Below are 21,440 nucleotides of genomic sequence, written 5' to 3' on the forward strand. Positions count from 1 at the left end.
TGAATTGTCAAACCTGATTCAGAACTTACTTCTTTGAAATAATTCAATAACTTTACAGTCTCACAATTGCATCCTCACTATGAACATAGAAACCAAAACACCATGGTGCAACTAATATATAAAAACTAAGGAATCCTTTAAAGACCACAGAAAATTGAACTGTCATGAGGCTTGTCTTTCTTGACAAGTATTAGAACCCCCTAAAATCATAGAATCAACTAGGTTGGAAAAGACTAAGATCATCAAGTCCAACCATTATCTCAGGACTGCCAAGACCACCACTTAATCATATTACTGAGGGCCTCACCTACACAGTTTTTGAACACTTCCAGGGATGGTGATTTCACCACTACCCTGGGCAGGCTGTTCAAATACCTGATTACCCTCTCTGGAAATAAATTTTTCCTAATATCCTATGTAAACCTCCCCTGGCGCAGCTTGAGTATATTACCTGTTGTCCTGTCACTTGTTGCGTGGGAGAAGACACCAACCCCCACCTCACTACAACCTCCTTTCAGGTAGTTTTAGAGAGTGATAAGGTCCCCTCTGAGCCTTCTCCAGACTAAACAACCCCAGTTCCCTCAGCCAATCCTCATTAGACTTATCCTCCAGACCCTTCACCAGCTTTGTTGCCCTTCTCTGGACCCACTCCAGCACCTCAATGTCTTTCTTGCAGTGAGAGGCCCAGAACTGAACACAGGATTCCAGGTGCAGCCTCACCAGTGTCAAGTACAGGGTGATGATCACTTCCCTGGCCCTGCTGGCTATGCTATTTCTGGCTCCCTCAGGCTAGACAGAGTTCATTCACTATATGCCAAATAACTGTGGGAAGCTTTATTCCATATTTTGAAATAGAAGAAAAGCAAAATGAAAGAGAAGGCTGAAAAAATGGTTCATTTGGTGTATCTTGTGGAAGTTTTGCAGTACAAAACCACGAAGATTTCAGTGTTTGTTGGCTTCTTTGAACTGGTCCCACTGGTCTATTGCTTTAAAAGGGCATTAAAGTTTTTTAAGAAGAATGGTGAAAAAAGGAATGTAAAATCTATCCTCAGAATTTGGCTCAAAAGCAGACTGCTTTGGCTGAGCAGGAAAGGTATTCAGAACAATTCCCCCAAAGCTAGCTTCTTACATGTTACTTTCAGACAAAATAATGCAGTCCTTAAACTTACATTCCCTGAAGCATTATCTAATGTAATTTTTTTCTTTTCCCCACTAATAACAGAATACACCATAGTGTATAGCAATACACCATAGTATCAGGGCTGCAAAAATTCTGTTAGTAAGAATGAGGCTGCAGACACAGAGATAGGAGGAGGCAATCCTGTACAGGTATGTCAGATACCATCAGTTAGGGAGCCAGTTAGAGAGACCTTTTTATTAACTGCAAATCATTCAAGCTCTGATTTCCTTGTTCTGAGCAGTCATTTCTGAATTTCCTCCAATCCTAAACCTCTTGTCATCATAGAGAAAGCCCATCCTTTCCATGTTCCTTCCTTTGCTTTTTTTTTAAACTCTCAAATCCACTCTCCCCGTTTCAACTTCAACTGCAGTCTCCACCACTTTTGCCTGCAACAACCTGCCTACTTAAGAGCATTTTTGCTCTTTGCAAGCCCTTCTATCTTTTCTCTTGCCCCACACCATAAGCATCCAACTTAAAATCCCTACATACAACCTTCTGATCAACACCGCTCTATGCTACCACTTTAAGCCATCATTGCTATGCCATCCCTCCCATTGATTTTCCCCACAGCTGTGTGCTCCCATGAAATGCAGCTGAACCTTCCCCTTTGCAAGGGGACTCATCTCTTCTTTGGCTTGCTTGTCTGTCATTCTTTCAAGGTTTTCAATATTGTGGGCACAGGTTGCACATAAAAATCCATGGACTTCAAGGGCAGAAAAGGGAGGAACTGTCCAAGGGAAAAATAAGATTTATGGTGTCTCTATGGACATTTTTTGATTAGGAGTGATCAAATACAATCAGTTGAGATCAAAATTAGCTCTTTTTTTCCTAAAGAGGGGGAAGGACTAGGAAACTAAGGATAGAATGTTACTCTGTAGGTTTTCATTAAAAACTATTTTTAGTTTAGGGATAGTAAGTGTACATAGTACTTTATTCTGGAAATTTTTTATTATATCTGTAACCCAATTTGGAATTAGCAATTTAGGTATTTGGCAAAGCTGATCATTCTAATTAAGGCTCACAATGAACTGAGTTTCTACCTTTTGATCCTGGGCATCTGTTGTGATGTGGTCTGTTTCACCATCCTCTAGCTCTCCCATCTTCACAAGATTGACTTCAATGGTACCAACTGTCTTCCCACCATCAGAAGTCCTAGGGAAAAAAATCCACACATTGGGTCATCTACAGCACCGCATGCATTCAGTAAAAACATTGTTGATAAACATTTAGTTCCCTCTCCATTCTGCCAACTATGTCCCTGCCCATGGCAGGGGGGTGGAACTAGATGATCTTAAAGTCCTTTCCAATCCTAACCATTCTATGATTCTAATCATAAACCAAATACTAACAATAAGGCACTCTGTATTTTCTCCAAATTCCTTAAAATAGCAATCAAAGTTTTCACCACAAAACTGAGGATGGGTAAGTGCTATAAATGGTGCAAGAATCCATGAATATGCCAAGCTTTTATTCTAGACATTATTCTGTGTGTGAACCATGAGAGAAAGGGCTGTAACACTGCACCAATACCTTGCCTATGAGCTTCAATCTCATTGCACAACACACTGCTTTGTTTCCTAACATAATCTGTGAAGAAAGGGCATGCTCAGTATATTAATAAACCTCCTGCTAAACCAAAATAATGAAACTAATCCCAATATCACTTTTCCTTTCCAAGTCCTTCTGTAATAATTCAGAATCAGTCCCGTTTCTTCAACTATATGGGAGAAGATAATATAGTTCCAGATGAACACCTTTATTATCATCTCTGCAAACAATTTACTTCCAATTAAGCGAAAATAAATAGCAATTCAGATTTACATCTCCCAAGAGTACTGCTCACTACCTTTTAGGAGAAACCAAGGTTTAAACTCCAAAGAGGTACTGAATGCTTTTCAGCTTTCACTAGTAGCAAAACACCAAGGTTAATGGTGCAGTCTATCTTCCCTGGCTTATTCTGAACAACTGGGTTTTTTGAAAGAAAGGATGAAAAACAAACCGAACAGCCTTCTCCTCATTTCACCAACCAGGAGAAAGACTGCAATCCAAGGCCTGTCCTGCTGCATGGAACAATACCATACGGAGGCACCAGAGCTGTACAGCTCCATGAGATAATTCTCACTGCCTTGGAAGAGCTGAGAACACCTGAGCAGCACTACACCGACACACATTGTCTCCCGCTCTCAGGCAGGGCAGGCCTTGGACTTTGCCATGCACAGGCTTTCCCAGAGTGCCTGCTCATGTTCCAGGTAGAAGCACGCTGTCTCTGCCTTTTCCTCACACGATTTGACATCATCTGTATTTCTGCATGCAGCATAAGGCCTTAATTAAGTCAGAGCATGTCAAATCTTCACACTGACTCAAGTTAAGTGCATATGTCAGTCTTTTCAGGCATGGATACTTATTTATTATGCTAAATCAAAACTTTCATTTTTTTACAGTGAAGTCTCAAAATACAGCTACCCTCAAGCTTCAAAATTAAATAATTATTTTGGTTGCAAACCATTATTCTTTAATATGTGACTCATTAAAATACATTCATCTTGTAACTACACAAATTAAATTTGTTCTTACATAAAAACTTGCAAAATTGACATAATTCTTCATATTTTACATGTGTCACTACTTCATTTCCTCTAAGCCAAATTCATTACTGACAATAAAATAAAGGAACAATAAAAAATGAACCAATTCCAGACAGCCTCACAACCAAAGAAGCCTATGTTAATTAACAAAACACACAAAAGAAATAAGAAGTGTTCAATGTCCAAAGGGTTTTTATGAGCAAAAATGTACAATAATTTTGAAATGCATGAGCAGAACTTAACTGCCTTCTGAATGAAGAACATTCCCCTGAGTTGCTACAGCTTAGTGGTTTGATTTCATTTGTTTTCCCCTTCCTGTGTCAAACCAGCATGCAAACTAGGCTAACTCAACAAATCGACTACAGCATTTCCAAGGGGAAAGGGACTACAACAGATGTTATCAAATCACCTATACCTTTAAAAATCAGAGTAAAATGTGTGGCTGTGAGACTGAAAATTTTCCAACAGCTTAATGTGTCCCAACTAAAGCGTACAAGTGGACAACCTCATTACCAGGCTGACATAAATATGCAACAGCACTTTACTGTTATTCTAGTCTGAAAGGAAAATGTTGCATCCATTTGACTTTCAGAAGTAAAATCTTGCCCATCCTCTTTTAAGAAACACATTTTTCTAAGCCTAAAGAGACCTGCAAGTCTGAGACTGACCTACATAAAACAGATCTGATTTAAAACTACATCAGAGGAAATTAAGAGTATAAAGAGATGTTGAGCAAAGCGGAGCTTAATTTTCAAATGAACTACTACAAGCCAAAAAGGTATGTTGCTCAAGTAAAATAAAATTAAAAAAAAAAAAAGCCAATTGTGTTTTCCCAGTCCTTGTCTCCCTTCCCTTAGAACACTAAATATTTCTCCTCATTGCTGTTATTAGAGGTTTGGCCTCAGTATGGCAGTGGGCAGTGCATTGCTTGCCTGCACAACTAGCAGTATAGATTTGGAAGCTTACTCTATACACGTTGCACTTCTTCTCAAAATCACTCCTGTTCTGGTCTAATATATATCTAATATTACAATTTGAAACATGCAGTATCTGCAAGAGGTCATGCAACAGAATAAAACTAAATGGTGGGACACTGCATTGCAGTTATACTACTTCCTCCATTTCTCTTCTCTTTCCACATGGAAATATGAAAACACAATTAAAACAAAACAAAAACAAGAAACAACAACAGCAACAACAACTAAAAACCTCAACCACCCTATGCTACAGGCATGCAAATCAACAAAGAGCTCTATAAATGCCCAAGGAGAAAGTGCCATTAGCTGTGTCAGACACTGTGAATGTAAAATACCACTGGTGCATGAGTCTGCAAACAACACACACATTTAAAACTTTCAAGCAACATCAGAAGGTTAAGATTTAGCTTGAAAGAAAATTAAAAGCAAAAAACAGAAGTGATGCACTGGGAAAAATAAGTCTAGTGATTATACTTAGATAAAAATCTTCATTACTTTGCACTAACAGAAACAGTATAGCACACATACATACACATATATGTATACACGTCATGCCATTTCCCTGGACAGACAGGAAAAGACAGTCTCACACAAACACACTGATGCTCAACAGAGCATTAGGAGAATAATTAATTAGTTTTAGACGACTTCATAATGCATTAGGATAGAATCAGCTTATTTACTGCAGTTTAATAAAAGCAAATGGTGCACTCTGTACTCTCGCAGTGCAGTGAAGACTGTCCCTGCATCAAATGGCTCATGGTCATGTAACAAGAGATACAGTAGACCTAAAAGACAAACGATTGTATCTTCATAAAACTGCAGAGGGACAGTGGAGATGAGGAATATAGCAATAAGAATTTAAAAAAAAAAAAAAAGCCCATATATGGCTCAAACTCTCGTTTATAGAATTGGAAAATTGCTGATTATTTTTAGAAGCTTGAGAGAAGGAGCACCAATGGCCTGCAGAGCATCTGAATTTGGAATATGACCAATGAAAAGGAGATCAAGTGTTGGAAGCATGATTTCTAAACCAGATTTTAGAATCCAGTGTCACAGGATGCAGGCTTTGGCAGCAAAGCTAGCAATATTTCAGTCTATCCCTAACCATGCAGCGTAACCTGACTGCACACTGTAGTGCTCACTGCACCTACCACAGCCATAAGCTTGTGATATTTTGCACTCACTAAGCTGAAGTCACTAAGGACCCATCTTCTGCTGAACCTTGTGGAGGGGATTCCAAGTGAAGCAGTTTGTTTTGAACTTAAAAAAAAAAAACAAACAAAAAAAAAACCAAACAAAAAAAACCAACCAAAACCCACAAACTTCTATCAGTGTTAAAAGCAACACTGCTGTTCTATGTTCTACTCACTGAGCCAAACCACAGACTTTGGAAGCCATCATGAAATCAGCTCAGGCTTAAAACTACAATTACTTACTAATGCTTCTAATATGAACTTGTAGTTTATTATACACATGGATTTCCCTACCACATTAAGTCCTCAAGAATCACCAGGTCAGTATCAGTTCCCTCAAAGGCAAGGTAAGGAGCTAGTCAGCACCATCACAAGCAGCAGGAATACATGCTCACCTGAATACTTCTAGCAACGAAAGGTTGACCCAAGCATCCAGAAAGAAAGATGGTAACAAGATAATGGTAGAAAAGCAAATGAGCTGGAAGGACTGAGAACAGCAGCCATTTGCCACCAATGCTGTGCACATCAAGTCTCATTGTTGCACAGTGAATATGCAAATTTAGGCCTGCTAATTGGTTCCCATGGCCATACTTTTCTTCCAAAAAATAAAACAAAAACCAAAACCAAAATAAAACCTCAAGAATACAAGGAAAGAGAAGCAGAGAGTGTATTTGCCCAGCTATGTCAATTATACATGACAAAGTGAGTGACTGCATCCTGAAATGCAAACTGCATGACTTGCCATCTAGCAGGCAGCCCCTTTCTTCAAAGCATAATACACAATAAATGCCATTAGTATAGCCTAACATTGCATTCTAAGGTAAATAAAGTTTTTCACTGTTCGATTCCTTCTCAGTTTTCATGATCCAACGTACTGTTGATTAAGCTTCATGTCAAAACAAGTTTCACCTCAACTGAATGGACGATTTGCCTCGCTTAATAATGCCAAGCCATTGTCCACCTGCTTCCTGCGGTGGATGACATGACATGAAGCAGCCAAGAAACAATTTCAGGATGAAGATAAGTAAAAATAGTTGTAGGAAGACTTGGGCTGAATTTTAATGGGGAAAAGAAGCTAAATACATAGTATTTTACAGTCATCATTTGCTAATGAAGTTATATGTACATAAATGACTGCAAGAATTAGTGTGCTGCTTTCAATTTGTCTTTAGTTAGTTAAACATTACGAATGTAACTACTACTAAAGTGCAGTTACATGTCTTCCGGCCTACTGAACTACAAGATGCTTGCAGAACAGTGCTAGGAGGGACAAAAGTCAGAGGGATTTCTTTAACGGAGTCTTGGAGTTGCTTTTTTTTGAACTTTCCAAAAATAACTACAGTTAATTTTTATCTCCTTTATTTAAAGGAGAGAGGTTCAGTCCTGCCCAAGATAAATGAAAATAAGGCAGCTAAAAAATCAGATTGATAGATAAAAAGATATGGTCCAAGAGGTCAAGTACAGTCACACGTTTAAAGAATGTCTGTACACCACATGACTGACAGACATCCACAGGCATGTTCTCTCAAGTGATCTGTATAATTCATGCACTGCATCCTAGTTCTTGTTTTTTGTATGGTTAGTTCCATCACTACAGAGTTCTTGTTTACAGGGGCCAAAGGATGCAAGCGGCATTGATATTACCCTAGTTTCATCTTGAAGTACCCTACTTACAATTTTGTACTGTCTACTAAGAGGAGCATCTCAGACAGATGGACCTTATTTTTACAGAGAGAGCAAAAGAGTACTTTCATCTTTTTCTTCTGCTGCTTCTTACATGTAACTTACTGGAAATCATACCAAAATCACCCAGTTAAAGATGACTTTCTTGGAAACAGACAAACTGTTACCACAGGGGAAGCAGCTAATGGAAATACTAGTTGCTAGCCCTTTACAGAAAGCCTCAACCAAGCAAAAAAACCACATTGTGCTGTTCTTAAAAGAAAGGCATGACAAAAAGATCCTCCAAACTGAACATGAAAAAAAAATTAAAATTTATTTAATAAACTATTATTAATTACTAAAATAGTGATAATTATCTAACTCATTTACAAAGTAAAAAAAAGGATGTGTGGTTTGTTGTTTTTTTTTTTTTAATTGAATACACTGCAGCATATAGACACTATTAAGAAATATTCTGTGACTGGCTGTAGCTTTGACTTCTGTTTTATTCAAGAGCCCATTTTATTCTGTTCATCATCACAGCCTTGTGAGAAAGCTGGAAACAAGTGGCATTGCATTACCATTACAAAATAAAACTTTTTGTTCTATAGAAAGCATATCTGCTTTTATAAATTTCATATTGAAAACCACAATCCCAAGTCTCTACTAACTAAATTTCTTCTGCCAACATCAGTTGCATACATCATCAGCATCAAAGCAATTTTATAAATTGACCTGCTCTGGTTCTACACAGACATAGGTGTACACATCTACAATAAACACTCAGACATTAGCTTAGAGCACCTTCATAGGGAAGAAAGGACAATCACAATAAATTCTTTTGCAGTGGTTTTGTAACTTGATTCCTTCATCACTATGAACGTACACTGGTGAGGAAAAGCAAGGAATTGTAGATGTATGCCACCCCTCCACAAAATAACTGAGAAAAATACAAGAATATTTCTTTAAAAATATTTTTATATTATTGTGTGCCTCATAAAAGACAATGGCATGACATAATAAATAAGGGAAAAAAACCCACAACACCCTGGAAAAAGTAATCAGATACTATAATTGCACCAATATTTACAGAGCACACCAAAGATCTATTTCCGGACACTTAAATCTTTACTTTAGATCTAGCAAAGCAGTATCTCAGTCCCAGGCAGTATATGGTAAACTCCCATCCAAAGTATATCAACAACAATTAAATAGAACTGCAGGCTCTGATAAGGCTCCCTTATCCTCCTGAGGGGAGCTAATATAATAAGGCAATTAAAGGAAAGCAAGTTCCAACCCAAACCATTCCAGGATTCTATGCTAATATTTGTCTTTTAATGTTAGCTGCATAAAGAGGACATACAAGACTAAAAATAATAAATAAAAGCAACCCTGAAAAGGATTAGAGCTTCAGTTAAAACTAACCTGGCAATCTGTCACCTGTGGATTATTAGTTATCCATCTGAACTTTTTATTTACAAATTAGATGGGCTAGATACAAAATACCCTGAAACTTTCCTGACACTTTACATTCTGTCAATTATTATGGCACCTGTCAGAGGCATTCTTTCAGATCAAGTTTTCAGTATGTCAGTCAGAGAGGCAAAGTTTGTCCCAAAGAACTTGAGACAACTCGAAATTCTGTAACAAAAGACTTACAAACAGTAAATTGGTATTTGTTTATCTAGCCATACAATTCCATAGGGAGTAGTCAGTTCACATTTGATTGGATTGGTTTCTTCTGTAAGAAAAAGTTACCTGCCGATTAGGCATGACATTATCTGCATTTGGGAGAAATTAAAATCAAGGCATTTTGTTAACTTTGCCCTTTAAACTACGCATGTATGTAACTACTATTCTTATAATAGGAAAGCACGTGTGGTAATAAACCAAAAATACTTCAGGAAGTTTCTGTTTAAAAAATATACAGTGTCCTCAACACAGTGACAATACCACAACATCACTGAAATGGTTTGCAATTTGGGCCTCCATCCAAGTGAAGCCTGGCTTCATGTGAAGGAATAAAGAATACAACACAACTTTTCTACAGCACTTATGTACAGTATCCTAGGCAGAACATATACCAGCATCTCAGTTTTCCTAGGCACAGCTTCTTTCCTCCCAAAAATGTGGCTATGTAGAAGCACCATGAGTTCAGGTACTTGCTCTGTGATGTGTACCTGTACATAACCAGTAATCACAAATAAGTCTCCGTTGTTCTTGCAAAAATCAACTCAACAAAATCCCAGCATTATATAAAGTCCAAAGAATTAATTCAGAAAAATCAGTGCCTAAAATGTGTCCCCTAACCTTCAAAAAGATTCATATCTTTATACACCTTAGGCCATGCAAGTCAGTATCAGGGGTGAAAACTTCATGTTTTTTCCTCAGTGCACAGCTTTCAGAACTACCTGTTTAGCCCAGTTCTGAATATGGGCTCTGATTCACCTGCAGCATTGTATGCTGTGCCACTCATACTGCCATCTGCGTTTGGCTGCATGTAACAATAGTTTAGGAGATTACAACCAGAACTATCTGTTCAGCCCAGCCCTAGTTTTTAATTATGGGCCCTGACTCTCCTGCAGTATTGTACACTGTGCCACTCATTAGAGTTGTACATCACCCCCATACTGGCATTTGAGTTTGGCTGCATGTAACAATAGTTTAGAATTTGACAACCGATTTCACGTAAGAGAAGCCTTGAGTCACTGGGTCCACCATCTTTAAATATGTCTAGTAAACAAACCAGAAAACTGTACAGTGTTAAATCTTTAAACCACACATATCAAATGATATTTAGAATTTTCTGTTCCTTTCTAAAGGAAACTTTGAAAGGACATCCCCTACTTCAAATTCCCTGCAATTCTTCCATAGACTATCATACTAAAAAATTGCTAACCTTTTCTAATCTGACACGAAGCAAGCCCCAGCTTAAAGAATCAATATTTCATTTTGACTTTGTGCATGGTAGACATAGAAGCATTTCAAGTTGACATCTAATAAACCTGAAGTAATACAGAGTTTCATAGTCAAGCAGCAATTATAGAATCATTTAGGTTGGAAAAGACTTTTGAAATCATGGAATCCAACCATAAACCTAACACTGCTAAATCCACTGCTAAACCATGTCCCTAACTGCCACATCTAGATGTCTTTTAAATACCCCCTGAAATTATGACACCACCACTTCCCTGGGCAGCCTGTTCCAATACTTAACACCATTTTGGTGAAGAATTTTTTCCTAATAGCAAACCTAAACCTCCCCTGGCACAACTTGAGGCCATCGCATCCTATCACTTGGAAAAAGAGACCAACTCTCACCTCAGTACAAACTCCTTTCAGGTAGTTGCAGAGAGTGGTAAGCTCTCTCCTCAGCTTCCTTTCCTCCAGGCTTAACAACCCCAGTTCCCTCAGCTGCTCCTCACAGAACTTGCCCTCTAGACCCTTCACTAGATTCATTGCTCTTCTCTGGATGTGAAATCCCATAGGTTATTAATTCAACAGAGGAAAACACTTACCTGAGGGTAAGGGTCAACTGTTGCTCCTTTGACTTTACCAAGTCTGCTACTCTAAAAGTCGTACAGCCCAGGAAGCTTCTCTAGAAAACAAAGCAGAAAGAAAAGGTAAGGTCTCCATTAGTTTTTGAAGTTTTCATTACTACTTTTTTTTTTTTTTTTGTGTCACGCTTCAAAATCTTTCTTTGCTCCCTAGAAAATATTATATTCCAATAGAGTCAATTTGACACACTATCCAGTAGAAATTCTTTTATGCACCTGTAACATGATTATCAGTAAATTGTTAAACTTTGATTTTACAGGCAGGAACCTCTCTCTCTTTTATTAAGTACAGTCTGACAACCTGACAAAATGACAGGTTGCAAAACGTACGGCCATAGGAGAACTTCTGTTCAGCACAAGCACACTTGCATTTTGCATCATCTTCTTTCCATAACTGTAATTTTTAGATTACAAGAAATTTTAAGTTTTCAGTATTTTATCAAAGCTGGGTTTGCTATATTTTTTCTTCAGACCTTAGGCACTACCATCTATGAATTGCAAAAATCTCATCTGGCCAACTTTGCCCCAGAAACAATGGGAAAGAAAGTAATAGTCTACAGCCATCTTCTATCCATTTATCTTTCAAATATGTGACTCAACATCACTTGCTCTGAATAAATTATAATGAGATCTTAAAACTACAGTGAATTTTTGCAAGAAAATAATAAGAAATACAGTTTCTTTTCATTACATTACACTAATTTTACTGTTGGAATGCAAAGTAGAATTCCAAGCTATATTATACATGTTCTTGGATATACAAATTAAAGAAAATCAAGTTGCTCTGAGTTGACATACGCTGCATGTAGATAGCAACTTTCCCCTTTAGGAAAACAGAGAATTTGTTGCTACAGAGAAGTGTAACTTCCTCTAGTAAAAACACCCTGCAGCCTGATTTCTTGCAGGAACACCAGCTGGATATTGAGTGTTTGAATGCTAACAATAAAGCCCTTCCTTATGATAGGTTTTCTTGCATGTAAAACATACAGTTCAAATCAAAATTCTCAATTTAGGTAAGCACTGACACTGGTCTCCAAGTGGGTAACTAAGTCATCACTTATGGCCCATTCCTATTCATGACACAGGCTTAGATTTCCCGTGCTTTGGTTGGCAGTTAAGTAGCAAAGGAAAAAAGATGCAAGCTGAGAGTCTATGGAAGGCTGGGAAAACAGCAGATTTGGGAAGTGTTGAACAGGAAGTAAGGAAGAAAAAATAAGACAGCCAGACAAACAAAGTTGAAGGTTAGTTTTCCCTGCCAAAATGAAACATGTACTTTTACAAGAAATACGTCCAGGTGTGACACACCTAGAGTGAATATACAGATAGTTCCGTCTTCTTTTAGATCAGTCAATGACAGTGTTTCTTCACTAAAACTCTGTGGTAGCATGGTAAACACAAATTAGTTACCTCTTTACAAGAGTAGGAAGATAAATATCCTTAGTAAAATAAGAACACGTTCTGCAGCACAATGTCTATATAGCAGCCTCTAATCTGGTATTTTATGGCATATAAATGCTTATATTTTCAACCTTACCATTTGAAAAGAGGGAGGAGAATATTTGGAATGAAACTGATAGAAGTTGGGTCACTTAGGTGTTCTTTCTGCAGCACAATAGAACTGTAAACCCATTTAAGAACCCTAAGTCAGGGTTCACATATGACCAGGGCTAAGAAACAATTATATTGCTCTCTTACACAATCTAGGAGCTTTGGTCACTGTACCAAGTAACGAGCTCTCAGCATCATTATCTAGTTCTCCAGGGTCATGAAATTAAAGGTGAATAATTTTATGGGCTTAAAAAAATTCTACTCACTTGCTTGGTTTTTATTTTTATGCTTATTTAGAATTAGGTTTTCTTTGCCTGACAATTAGGAGTTATTTTCAAAATTAAATAAAACTGTGAATGATCCCATGAAGAGAGTTATGCTAATGTTCAAGGGATCTAATTTCAAACAATGCCGGAGAATACTTTTTCACACTGATTTAGATACCAGTATTCTACCCTGAGGACTGAACTGGCAGCATACAAACCAGTCTAACTTTGCATACCTGATCTGGAGAAGCTTTAAAGGCAGGCTTTAAACAGAACTGCTGCTGCAATGTTAATTATAGAGTAAAGTTCCTCTGTAATTTTGCTAGTGGAGTACTTACGATTATAAATGTTAAGATATGTGCCTTGTGTAGTTTAATGAATAGTCTCAGCTAGCCAAAGAGAAAAGTCTCCATAATAGCTATATGAAAAGTTGAAACACATCGATTATTTCACTCAGATTGAACTTGCTGCCAAGCTACAGGTTTTTCAAACACTAGCTGAAGTCCTGGAAACTGTGCCAAGGAGGCCCTGGTAATGCAGGAACATCACCTTAAGCTAAAAGTTTCAAAATCCAGTTGGTTTAACTATTTGCAGATGTAAATCTGATACCTGCACCAGACGTTTGGTCTTCTATTCAGCTCTTGCAGGACCAACATTTCCCAGCCCCATGAGGTATCTGTATTACCTGGGAGGTTTCTCAGACCCAGAAATTACATCCCAATACCTTTGCCAAAATTTTCACAGATCTACACAGCAAAATAAGTCCTCCATATGTCACTAGTGTAATTTCTTAAGATGGACTCAAAAGCAACTCTTACAGCAGAACTTTTTATACTCTGCACATGAAAACCAGAAAGTCAACAGGTCAGGCTCATTTGAGCAACATGATTCCAAGGCTCTTGATCTCATCCAGATTGCTTGTATGGCAGTAGCAGGAAGTCTAAACAGTTGTACTTGCCTCAAGATAATTTCAGTTAAAAGGATTTTCAAGAACAATGTGAATGGGATTTCAGCAGACACTGAGACCATTAATGGTACCTTGATTTTTTTATTCATTTAATTCTGCTAGCAAAAAAGCTTGTCAGCTCCTGTTTAGCAGTTAGGCAGAACACCATTTCTCTTCATCGGGTGTCTGTGTCTGTTGATGAGCTGAGAAATAAAATCAATTACTAAAAAAAAAAATAAAATTGCTTACTCCAGTATCTGCTCTCGGCTCCTTGTGATCAGGTAGGACACTAGTGCGGACCTGAGAAAGGAAGAAGAAAAAAACAATGCATTTTTTTCCTCATACTTTCTACATTATGGAGATAAATTTAAAGGGAGGAATATATGTATATATAATTTAATAAAAATAATCTATAATTTAAAACCACAGTATCTTCTGGTTCCTATGAGGAAAGTCTCTTACCACTAAACATTTGTCAGTCTGAAGTTTCCTGATTCTCTAAAGGAGAAAGACTGTGTGCTCAGTTGTTCCTTTCATAAAATTAGACTCATTGCCTCTAACCTGAATGCCAGAATTCTTCATCTAGAGTTGTTAACTGGAATCAAAATTTTCAACCACAAATGAAAGAACACAGTACATTAGAAAGTATTCTATCCAAATAAGCACTTGCCTTTGCAGGCTGATCTGCCAAAGACATCCTGATCCCCAGTCTCACACAATGAGAGCCCTGTCTCCTCCTACCAATTTCTGAGCATCTTCGAGGTGACAGATATTTGTAGATATTCATAGAAGGAATGTAGAGACAACAGGGATCTCCAGCTGCCCCTGCATTTGCTGCAGGGTGGAGCTGCTTTTGTACACCACTACTTTCATTCCACAAGAAAACGTATGGGACAACATACAGTAATATAGGGGGGCTGATTTAGTGTCTGTATAATTTTATTGTTGAATGTTGGTTAAGAACAGAGAACCAATTAAACAGTAAAACTGGGATAGAATAAGTGTAAGAGAACCTCTGTAACACCCCCTAACATGGTGTGCCTGAGCCAAAACAGCCCATAGAATTAGCTTGCTGGTAAAAGGATGCCAGCTTCAGCAACTCACAAGGGAGGCATGTACTGAGGATTCGCATCTGTTCGATTACCTAGCCTAAATAACAGATATCCATTTACAGCAGGGCCCCCCAAGGAACAATTTTTGGCTTGATTTCAAAGTAAAACTCAATCTCATTTTGCAAAACTGTAAGCAGAAGACTAATTTTTGTCCCATGCCCTCAAATGCATCTCTTAGTTCTTTTATTCTAGCTGCAACTTACCATACAAAGAGAAAACCTTACTTTAAAACAAAGCTAATTTTGCCTTCCTGTTTTTTATCCTAAATACAGTGTGTTGTTAGAAAAGGCCAACAAAAATCTACTACAGAGACACAACAAAGTAGAACCATAGCTTTTCTGAGTTAGCTCTTATGCCTTGATTGTGTACAGTGAGAAGAACTATTTTTCCACAAAAGCATAAAGATAACAAAGAAATGCTATAATTAATGTAGTAACGGGCAGCATATTTTAGAAATCTGTGGGATTCCTCAATTTGGTGTAATTTTAAATTTAGATTTTTTTCCACTAATAGAACCATAGAATAGTTAGGGTTTGAAAGGACCTTAAGATCATCTAGTTCCAGCGATAGTATCACGCAGGCATTTGGCTTTCTATAGCATACTAGTAAAAAATTTTCAACACCAAATTTGTGTCAAAAATTTACCTGTAAATACTTCAAGTCACGAATTAAAATAAAACTACTGATATTTCCTTGGTGGTGGTACTTGTTTCACCCTTTCAGAGGTTGGAAAGATAACTTATAGACCTGTTTCTTAAAAGAAGGAAGGGTGTCTATGACAGGCCATAAGATTCTACACCAGTAAAAAGCTGAGCCTCAAACAACATCTGGCCCAACATGGAAGTGAGGTATTTCCATTTTCTAATTGCTATGGATATTTATTCAAGAAACACAACAAATAATTTAAAAATGAAACTTTCTCTTCCTCACTGATTTATAAGAAGCAGCAGCCCAGCAAGTATTTTCAAACATGTGTAATTGGTTTTGCATGAAACTGAGGTGTGCTTTAAAGCACAAGGAAGCCTAAGTGTCTTTTATGCTTATAGAAACTAATGGACTCCAAACATAGGCTTAGAATCACAGAATATTCCTTTCTTTTCCTGGATGAAGTCTCAGTTCAGGAGAACTTATTTCTGCTTTTCTGGCCCAGCAGAGGAGTGGAAAAGGATGTCAACACCTGACAAACCTACAGCATAAACCTTCCATATAAGCAAAATTTCATTATTCCAAATGGAGTTAAATAAAAAAAAAAATTTTTGTTGCTTGTTTGCAGTTCCAAACTCAATTTCATTAGTGTCACAATGAAAGGAATAGAAAAAGTATCCATAAACTTCAGGTTTGAGTTCTAAAATACTTTACAGTGCAGCTCCATGGTTCTTTTGTTTGTTTTCAGTTGGTTTAAACCACTTTATAACCAGTAATCATACAGCCAAATGTATGTAAGCACCATTGTTGGTGGGGCTGGCATTAGGCTGTTTTTCCCTCCTCTCTGAAATATATTTTTTTTGAAAGGAAACTGGATTTTTTGATCCAAGTGTACACAAATATTTATTATTCTTTAGAAACACTTTAAAATATTAATTAAAAAGTCATATATGTGTATGCAAACATATATGTAGGAGCTATTGTCTAGTCCCTTTCATGTTATCTATTGGCTGAGTTCCCAAACATACTCTCAGAATACTGCAATTATCAGAATCCTATTATGAGATGTCCACATAGACCCAGGCCAGCAACATCACAAATACAGTCAGATAGTTTGCAACAAAATATAAAATCTAAGAAAGAACTCAACTCTAACCCCAATGCACAATTTATTTTTTTTTTAAGAAAAGACATACAAAGGATTTATAAAAGCAAATATTCTCCCAGTACATTGCCTGATTTAACAAACTACTGTACTTTTTTAAACATAGTCACAAACCAACTTTTCCCTAATGGACCTAATAGTATTCTAAAACAACTACAAAATATAAATACAAACAAAAAGGCAGATTTTAATATCAAGCATCCATTATTCTGTTAGAATTTGAGTTTTGTCATTATTTGCTCTAGGTTTTCCTGTGCAAAAAGCAAACCTCTGAAGGGTGAGTTTTAGTTTGGTGTGAGGCTGAACATCCCTGGAATAACACACATTGCAGCCTTACCTTCCCAGACAAGAGATGTATGAAGAGACAAAAGAAGTAAGCAAGAAAAACTGCTTGTAAACTAGGTCAAATGCAAAATGTTTGTGACAAGTATTCATTCCAATGATTTAGTTTGTAAAATAATATAGCTATCTTGTATGCACCACAGCTTGCAAACCAGTAAGAACACTAGAGTGGGTACTCAGGATACATTTCATTTTCTTTAAATCTCATGTAGAACAATATGCACTGAATAGCTATTCTTATACTTTAAAGTGCATTTATCACAGACATATCCAAGTGTCAAATTTCTCTAGGCATAAATGTTAAATTCAGCTTTAATTAACTGTCTTTTAGTATAAGGCAGCTTCATATGATTAAAAAGAACATTTCTTTCAGTCACTCATGGCAGTTTGAGCTGCATCCACACACACTGTCAAAGTTCAGAAAACTGAATCATTACCATTTTCAAAACTATTGTGCCTGCCCTTAGTTAAAGCCTTTGCATTTCAGTTTGTGATCAAAGGTCATGTTCACAGGGCACTTAAGTTTTCAAACAAATGTTAGATCCTTTTCTCAGTTACTCTAGATTTACCTCATCAAATCACCAGCAGTTTCCAATGACTTCCCAGTACCTATTGCTGTTGGCTGCTCAAATGCACTATTCTCTCACTGCTGTTATATGATACCAGCATCTCACTACAACTATGTACACACCATTTCAGACAAAGCATAGGATGAGAGACCACTGAAAGTAGTCACTAAAAAATTGACTTATACTGTTTCAATATAGCACCTTCCATGAAGGCATTCACAATATCACCTCATCAGTATACAGCTGGCAGTGGCATAAGAACACATGCTGACAATTTTACTTTTATGTTACCCGGAGGTGATCTGGGACAGTGACCATCTGCACCTTTCTTTCTCCAAAAGCACACAGTGTTCACTTTGCACAGAAAGTGAACACTGAACTCTGCTAACACAGCCATCACAACTCCACAGACAGCTGCCATGGATAGTCAGTCCCCAGCTTCACCACCACTGCCTACCAACCATGCAGCACCAATCATCAGAGTCAGGGAGTAACCACTTGTCTTGTAACCTTTTCATCACTGAAGTTGTAGCTCCATGTATATGTGCTGGATGAGCTGAAAATGCTGAAATTGTTACTAGGTTCTGCAACAATATTGATCAGCTTTTATAGGATAGATCCCATTCCTGTACATGCAGCAAATTAATTTTTAAAAGAAGATAATGATGAGACACTGTGCACATTTACCAGCTATTTATTTTCATTATATAGATTAACAATTTGCTAAATAGTTCAATCAGCAAAGTAAAACACTTCAATCAATATTTGCTGGATACCTGCTTATTGGCTGGAGGACAAAGACTATACAGTAATTTTCCAACCTTTAGTGCATAGTTGTTTCTCAGAGTCCATATAAAACAAAAAAGAAATTTTTTTCACAATAGACATGCATCTGGTACTGAAGGGTTTACAGTTCCAATGGAAAGCTGTTATGCAGAGACACTAAAGATGAAAACAAATAAAAGGAATATAAGCTATATAAACTTCACTGCTATGCTTTTGCAGTAGTACAATACATGTTTTATTATATAGTATAGTCTATAAGAAACATTATATATTTATATTCATAAAATATAGAATAAAAAGTGATAAAATATTGTCTATATTTTCCCTACTATCTATAGTAAGGAAACTGGGACTTTCTCTACTATATGCATGCCCCTATTATCTGCTGTATACCAAGTGACATTTTCAGCTGTTTATTTATCTGAAAGGGTCAAATATAAGGGCAGGCATATCTGCATATGGTTGGATACTTTTTATAGGCAATGTTAGATCTTGACTCTCGTGCAGTGTGTGGAGTCAGAATAATTGGAGTCAGAATAATTCATTTGTGCAGCACTGAGACTATTTACTACCTCCAGGCACACTTTTCAAGAAATAATGTAGGCATAATATGAGCATAATAGAAAATACAAACTTCTCAGTCTCTAAGAATCATCTTAAATTGCTTTTCTTCCCAAATTCTCTGCAACCGAATATCTTTATCTTCTCTGTGTAGGGTGTACCTTTGCATGCTTTCTAGATAAAAGTACCAACACATGGTACAAGATAAGCATTACAAGATCCCCCTGGGCAAAGGCTGAGGTGAACAGAATTTAACAGCTTATGTAGGTGCATAACTAGGTGTTTGAATAAGAAGCAGAAAAATACAAAAGCCTTGAGTATTTGATTACAAATACAATTTTGTTTATTTTTACAGCTCGGGCATGTGATCAGAGCTGCCTCCAAAACCTCAGGAACTCTATTGAGTGCATCACAAAGAAGATGCCACTTTGCAACATCCAAATGGATGCTGAAAGAGATCAAGGGACAGAAAAAATCTGTACCTTATGAGTGCTTTGCATATGCTCAGAGAGTCAGATCAGATGCAGCAAGGCTTATTAACTCAGCATAGTTGCCATCCACAGCAGAGCAGTACTCCCTTGCACCATGCCTCTTACGCAGAACGATACTGACAGTATCTGTACAAGGGCCCACTGCATCCCAGATTCCTGGAGGAGGTTATGGTTCCGGTATAGGGGCTGAGTCAGCCTGGCTGACCACTTACGCTGCTGACACTTGGTCTGCAAATTACCAAACCCAAATAGGAGCTGACTGTACTGAAGATGTGCTAGGAGGAAAAAAGGCAGCTCCTGTTAATGTTCTTCCCCTGCAAAGCACTAGGATCACATACACAGCTTCTTTCCCCAGTGTGCTCCAAAACTGAAACACACAAAACTGAAAATCACACATTTAAAACACAGTTATAACAACCTCTCTGTATCTAGGTCTATTCTCTTCCACAGCTATTCGTATGAGAAATAACTAATCCTTGAAGGTAAAACCCCAAGTTTAATTTATCTCTTAGAGTCAATGTAAACATAAATAAGCTGTCAAATCTACCCATATAAATCTTTATTACATTTTCAGGGTATACAATGAAAAAAGAGAAGGAAGAAACTGTTTATTTACCTTGTTAATGAAGTACACAGCATGAGCACTAAATTCAATGTTTATAACCTATTAGAAAGAGCTTTTCTTTTTTTCACTGAGAAAGATCTGTCAACTGTAAGGTTATGTTAGAGATTAAAAGTGGCAAAGAAAAATGGTCTTTATAAATTGGACATAATTAACATTTGAGTCTTGGCATCATTAAAAATAGATGCTGCTAGTAATCTGCTCTTTATTGAAACCTGGGGTACAGATATTCTGCCAGTATCAGTTGCTGCAGTATGCCGCTTTACAGGGAGAAGAAATTGCTGTGTATTGCTGCACCCAGTTAGCTCTCAGCTAAGACTTAATGTAGACCTCTCCTGCAAAGCATTCTTGTTCTGCACCATGAGATCACTGTCACACCTCTGTGAACTGCTGCTAGCAAAAGATGACCTCTGCATTGTGGTTTCAACACACACAGATTGCATGCAGGAAGAAACACCTACAAGTGATGGTTCAAGCACTGCAGCGGTCCAAAACACCATCCATTCTCAGATGCAACTGAGAATAGGACACAGCACACCACAGCACTCATCATCTGCAACCATTATAATGACCACTGGTAGTAAAATAATGAAATACAGGATTTTTCCTCCATCTCTCAGTTTTTCTGAACAAAGCCCAACCATGTGAAGAAGCTTTCTGTAGTCTTATTATACATACTGAATATTCTAGACATTTCCTTGGATATCATTTTTATATAATACTACATCATATTTGAAATCTGTAGTCATTAAAGACAGCCAGTAGGCTGGTTGCTCTTTCCCTTGCCCCCCACCATAATTTCTGGGAATCACCCCTTCAAAATCTGTTGCATACTGGGAACAATCCACAAAACCTGAAGAGTAAAAATCCCCTCCAAAGTGCCTGTGATGCCTGCTCTTCCCTGCTCACTTTCACTGTGAAATAAAAGCCACAGAAGACAAATTCTAGCTTCTGTCAGCAAGCTAATGATGGAGCACTCCTAAGCTTTTTTGGTTATTCATTTATATGGGCAGCCAATGGGGAGTTGTTATTTGCTCAAATCTGAATACCTCAGGCCAGTTACTACAATTCCACCATCCAAAGATCACTGAAACAGACTCCACAATTCAAAAAAAAAGCAGCTGTTAATGGCAGCCAGGGAATCCCAGATGTTCTGGCAACCTGCATCCCAAAGAATACTCACTCCAGTATGATCAAGAAAATAAGATGCAGAAATATATAGAGAGGCTT

The 21,440-nt window shown here is 37.5% G+C and overlaps 1 protein-coding gene across 11 annotated transcripts in view; it reads right to left on the reverse strand.

Annotated features, from left to right (window-relative positions):
- The window catches only part of INPP4B (inositol polyphosphate-4-phosphatase type II B), a 311,298-nt gene that overhangs the window by 108,199 nt on the left and 181,659 nt on the right, over nt 1–21,440 (reverse strand). For 9 of the 11 annotated variants that reach the window (XM_057419340.1, XM_057419328.1, XM_057419376.1 and 6 more), the window contains 3 exons: nt 14,167–14,217; nt 11,119–11,198; nt 2,221–2,332 (listed from right to left, as the gene is read on the reverse strand). In XM_057419340.1, coding sequence (XP_057275323.1) covers nt 2,221–2,332; nt 11,119–11,198; nt 14,167–14,217 — 243 coding nt within the window. The remainder of the gene's footprint in view (nt 1–2,220; nt 2,333–11,118; nt 11,199–14,166; nt 14,218–21,440) is intronic. The other 2 variants (XM_057419333.1, XM_057419392.1) reach the window with 1 other exon arrangement.

The sequence above is a fragment of the Pezoporus wallicus genome, unplaced genomic scaffold (genome assembly GCF_028554395.1).
Source record: "Pezoporus wallicus isolate ANWC-B61680 ecotype Strahan unplaced genomic scaffold, APGP_CSIRO_Pwel_v1 contig_6597, whole genome shotgun sequence".
Lineage (NCBI taxonomy): Eukaryota > Metazoa > Chordata > Aves > Psittaciformes > Psittacidae > Pezoporus > Pezoporus wallicus.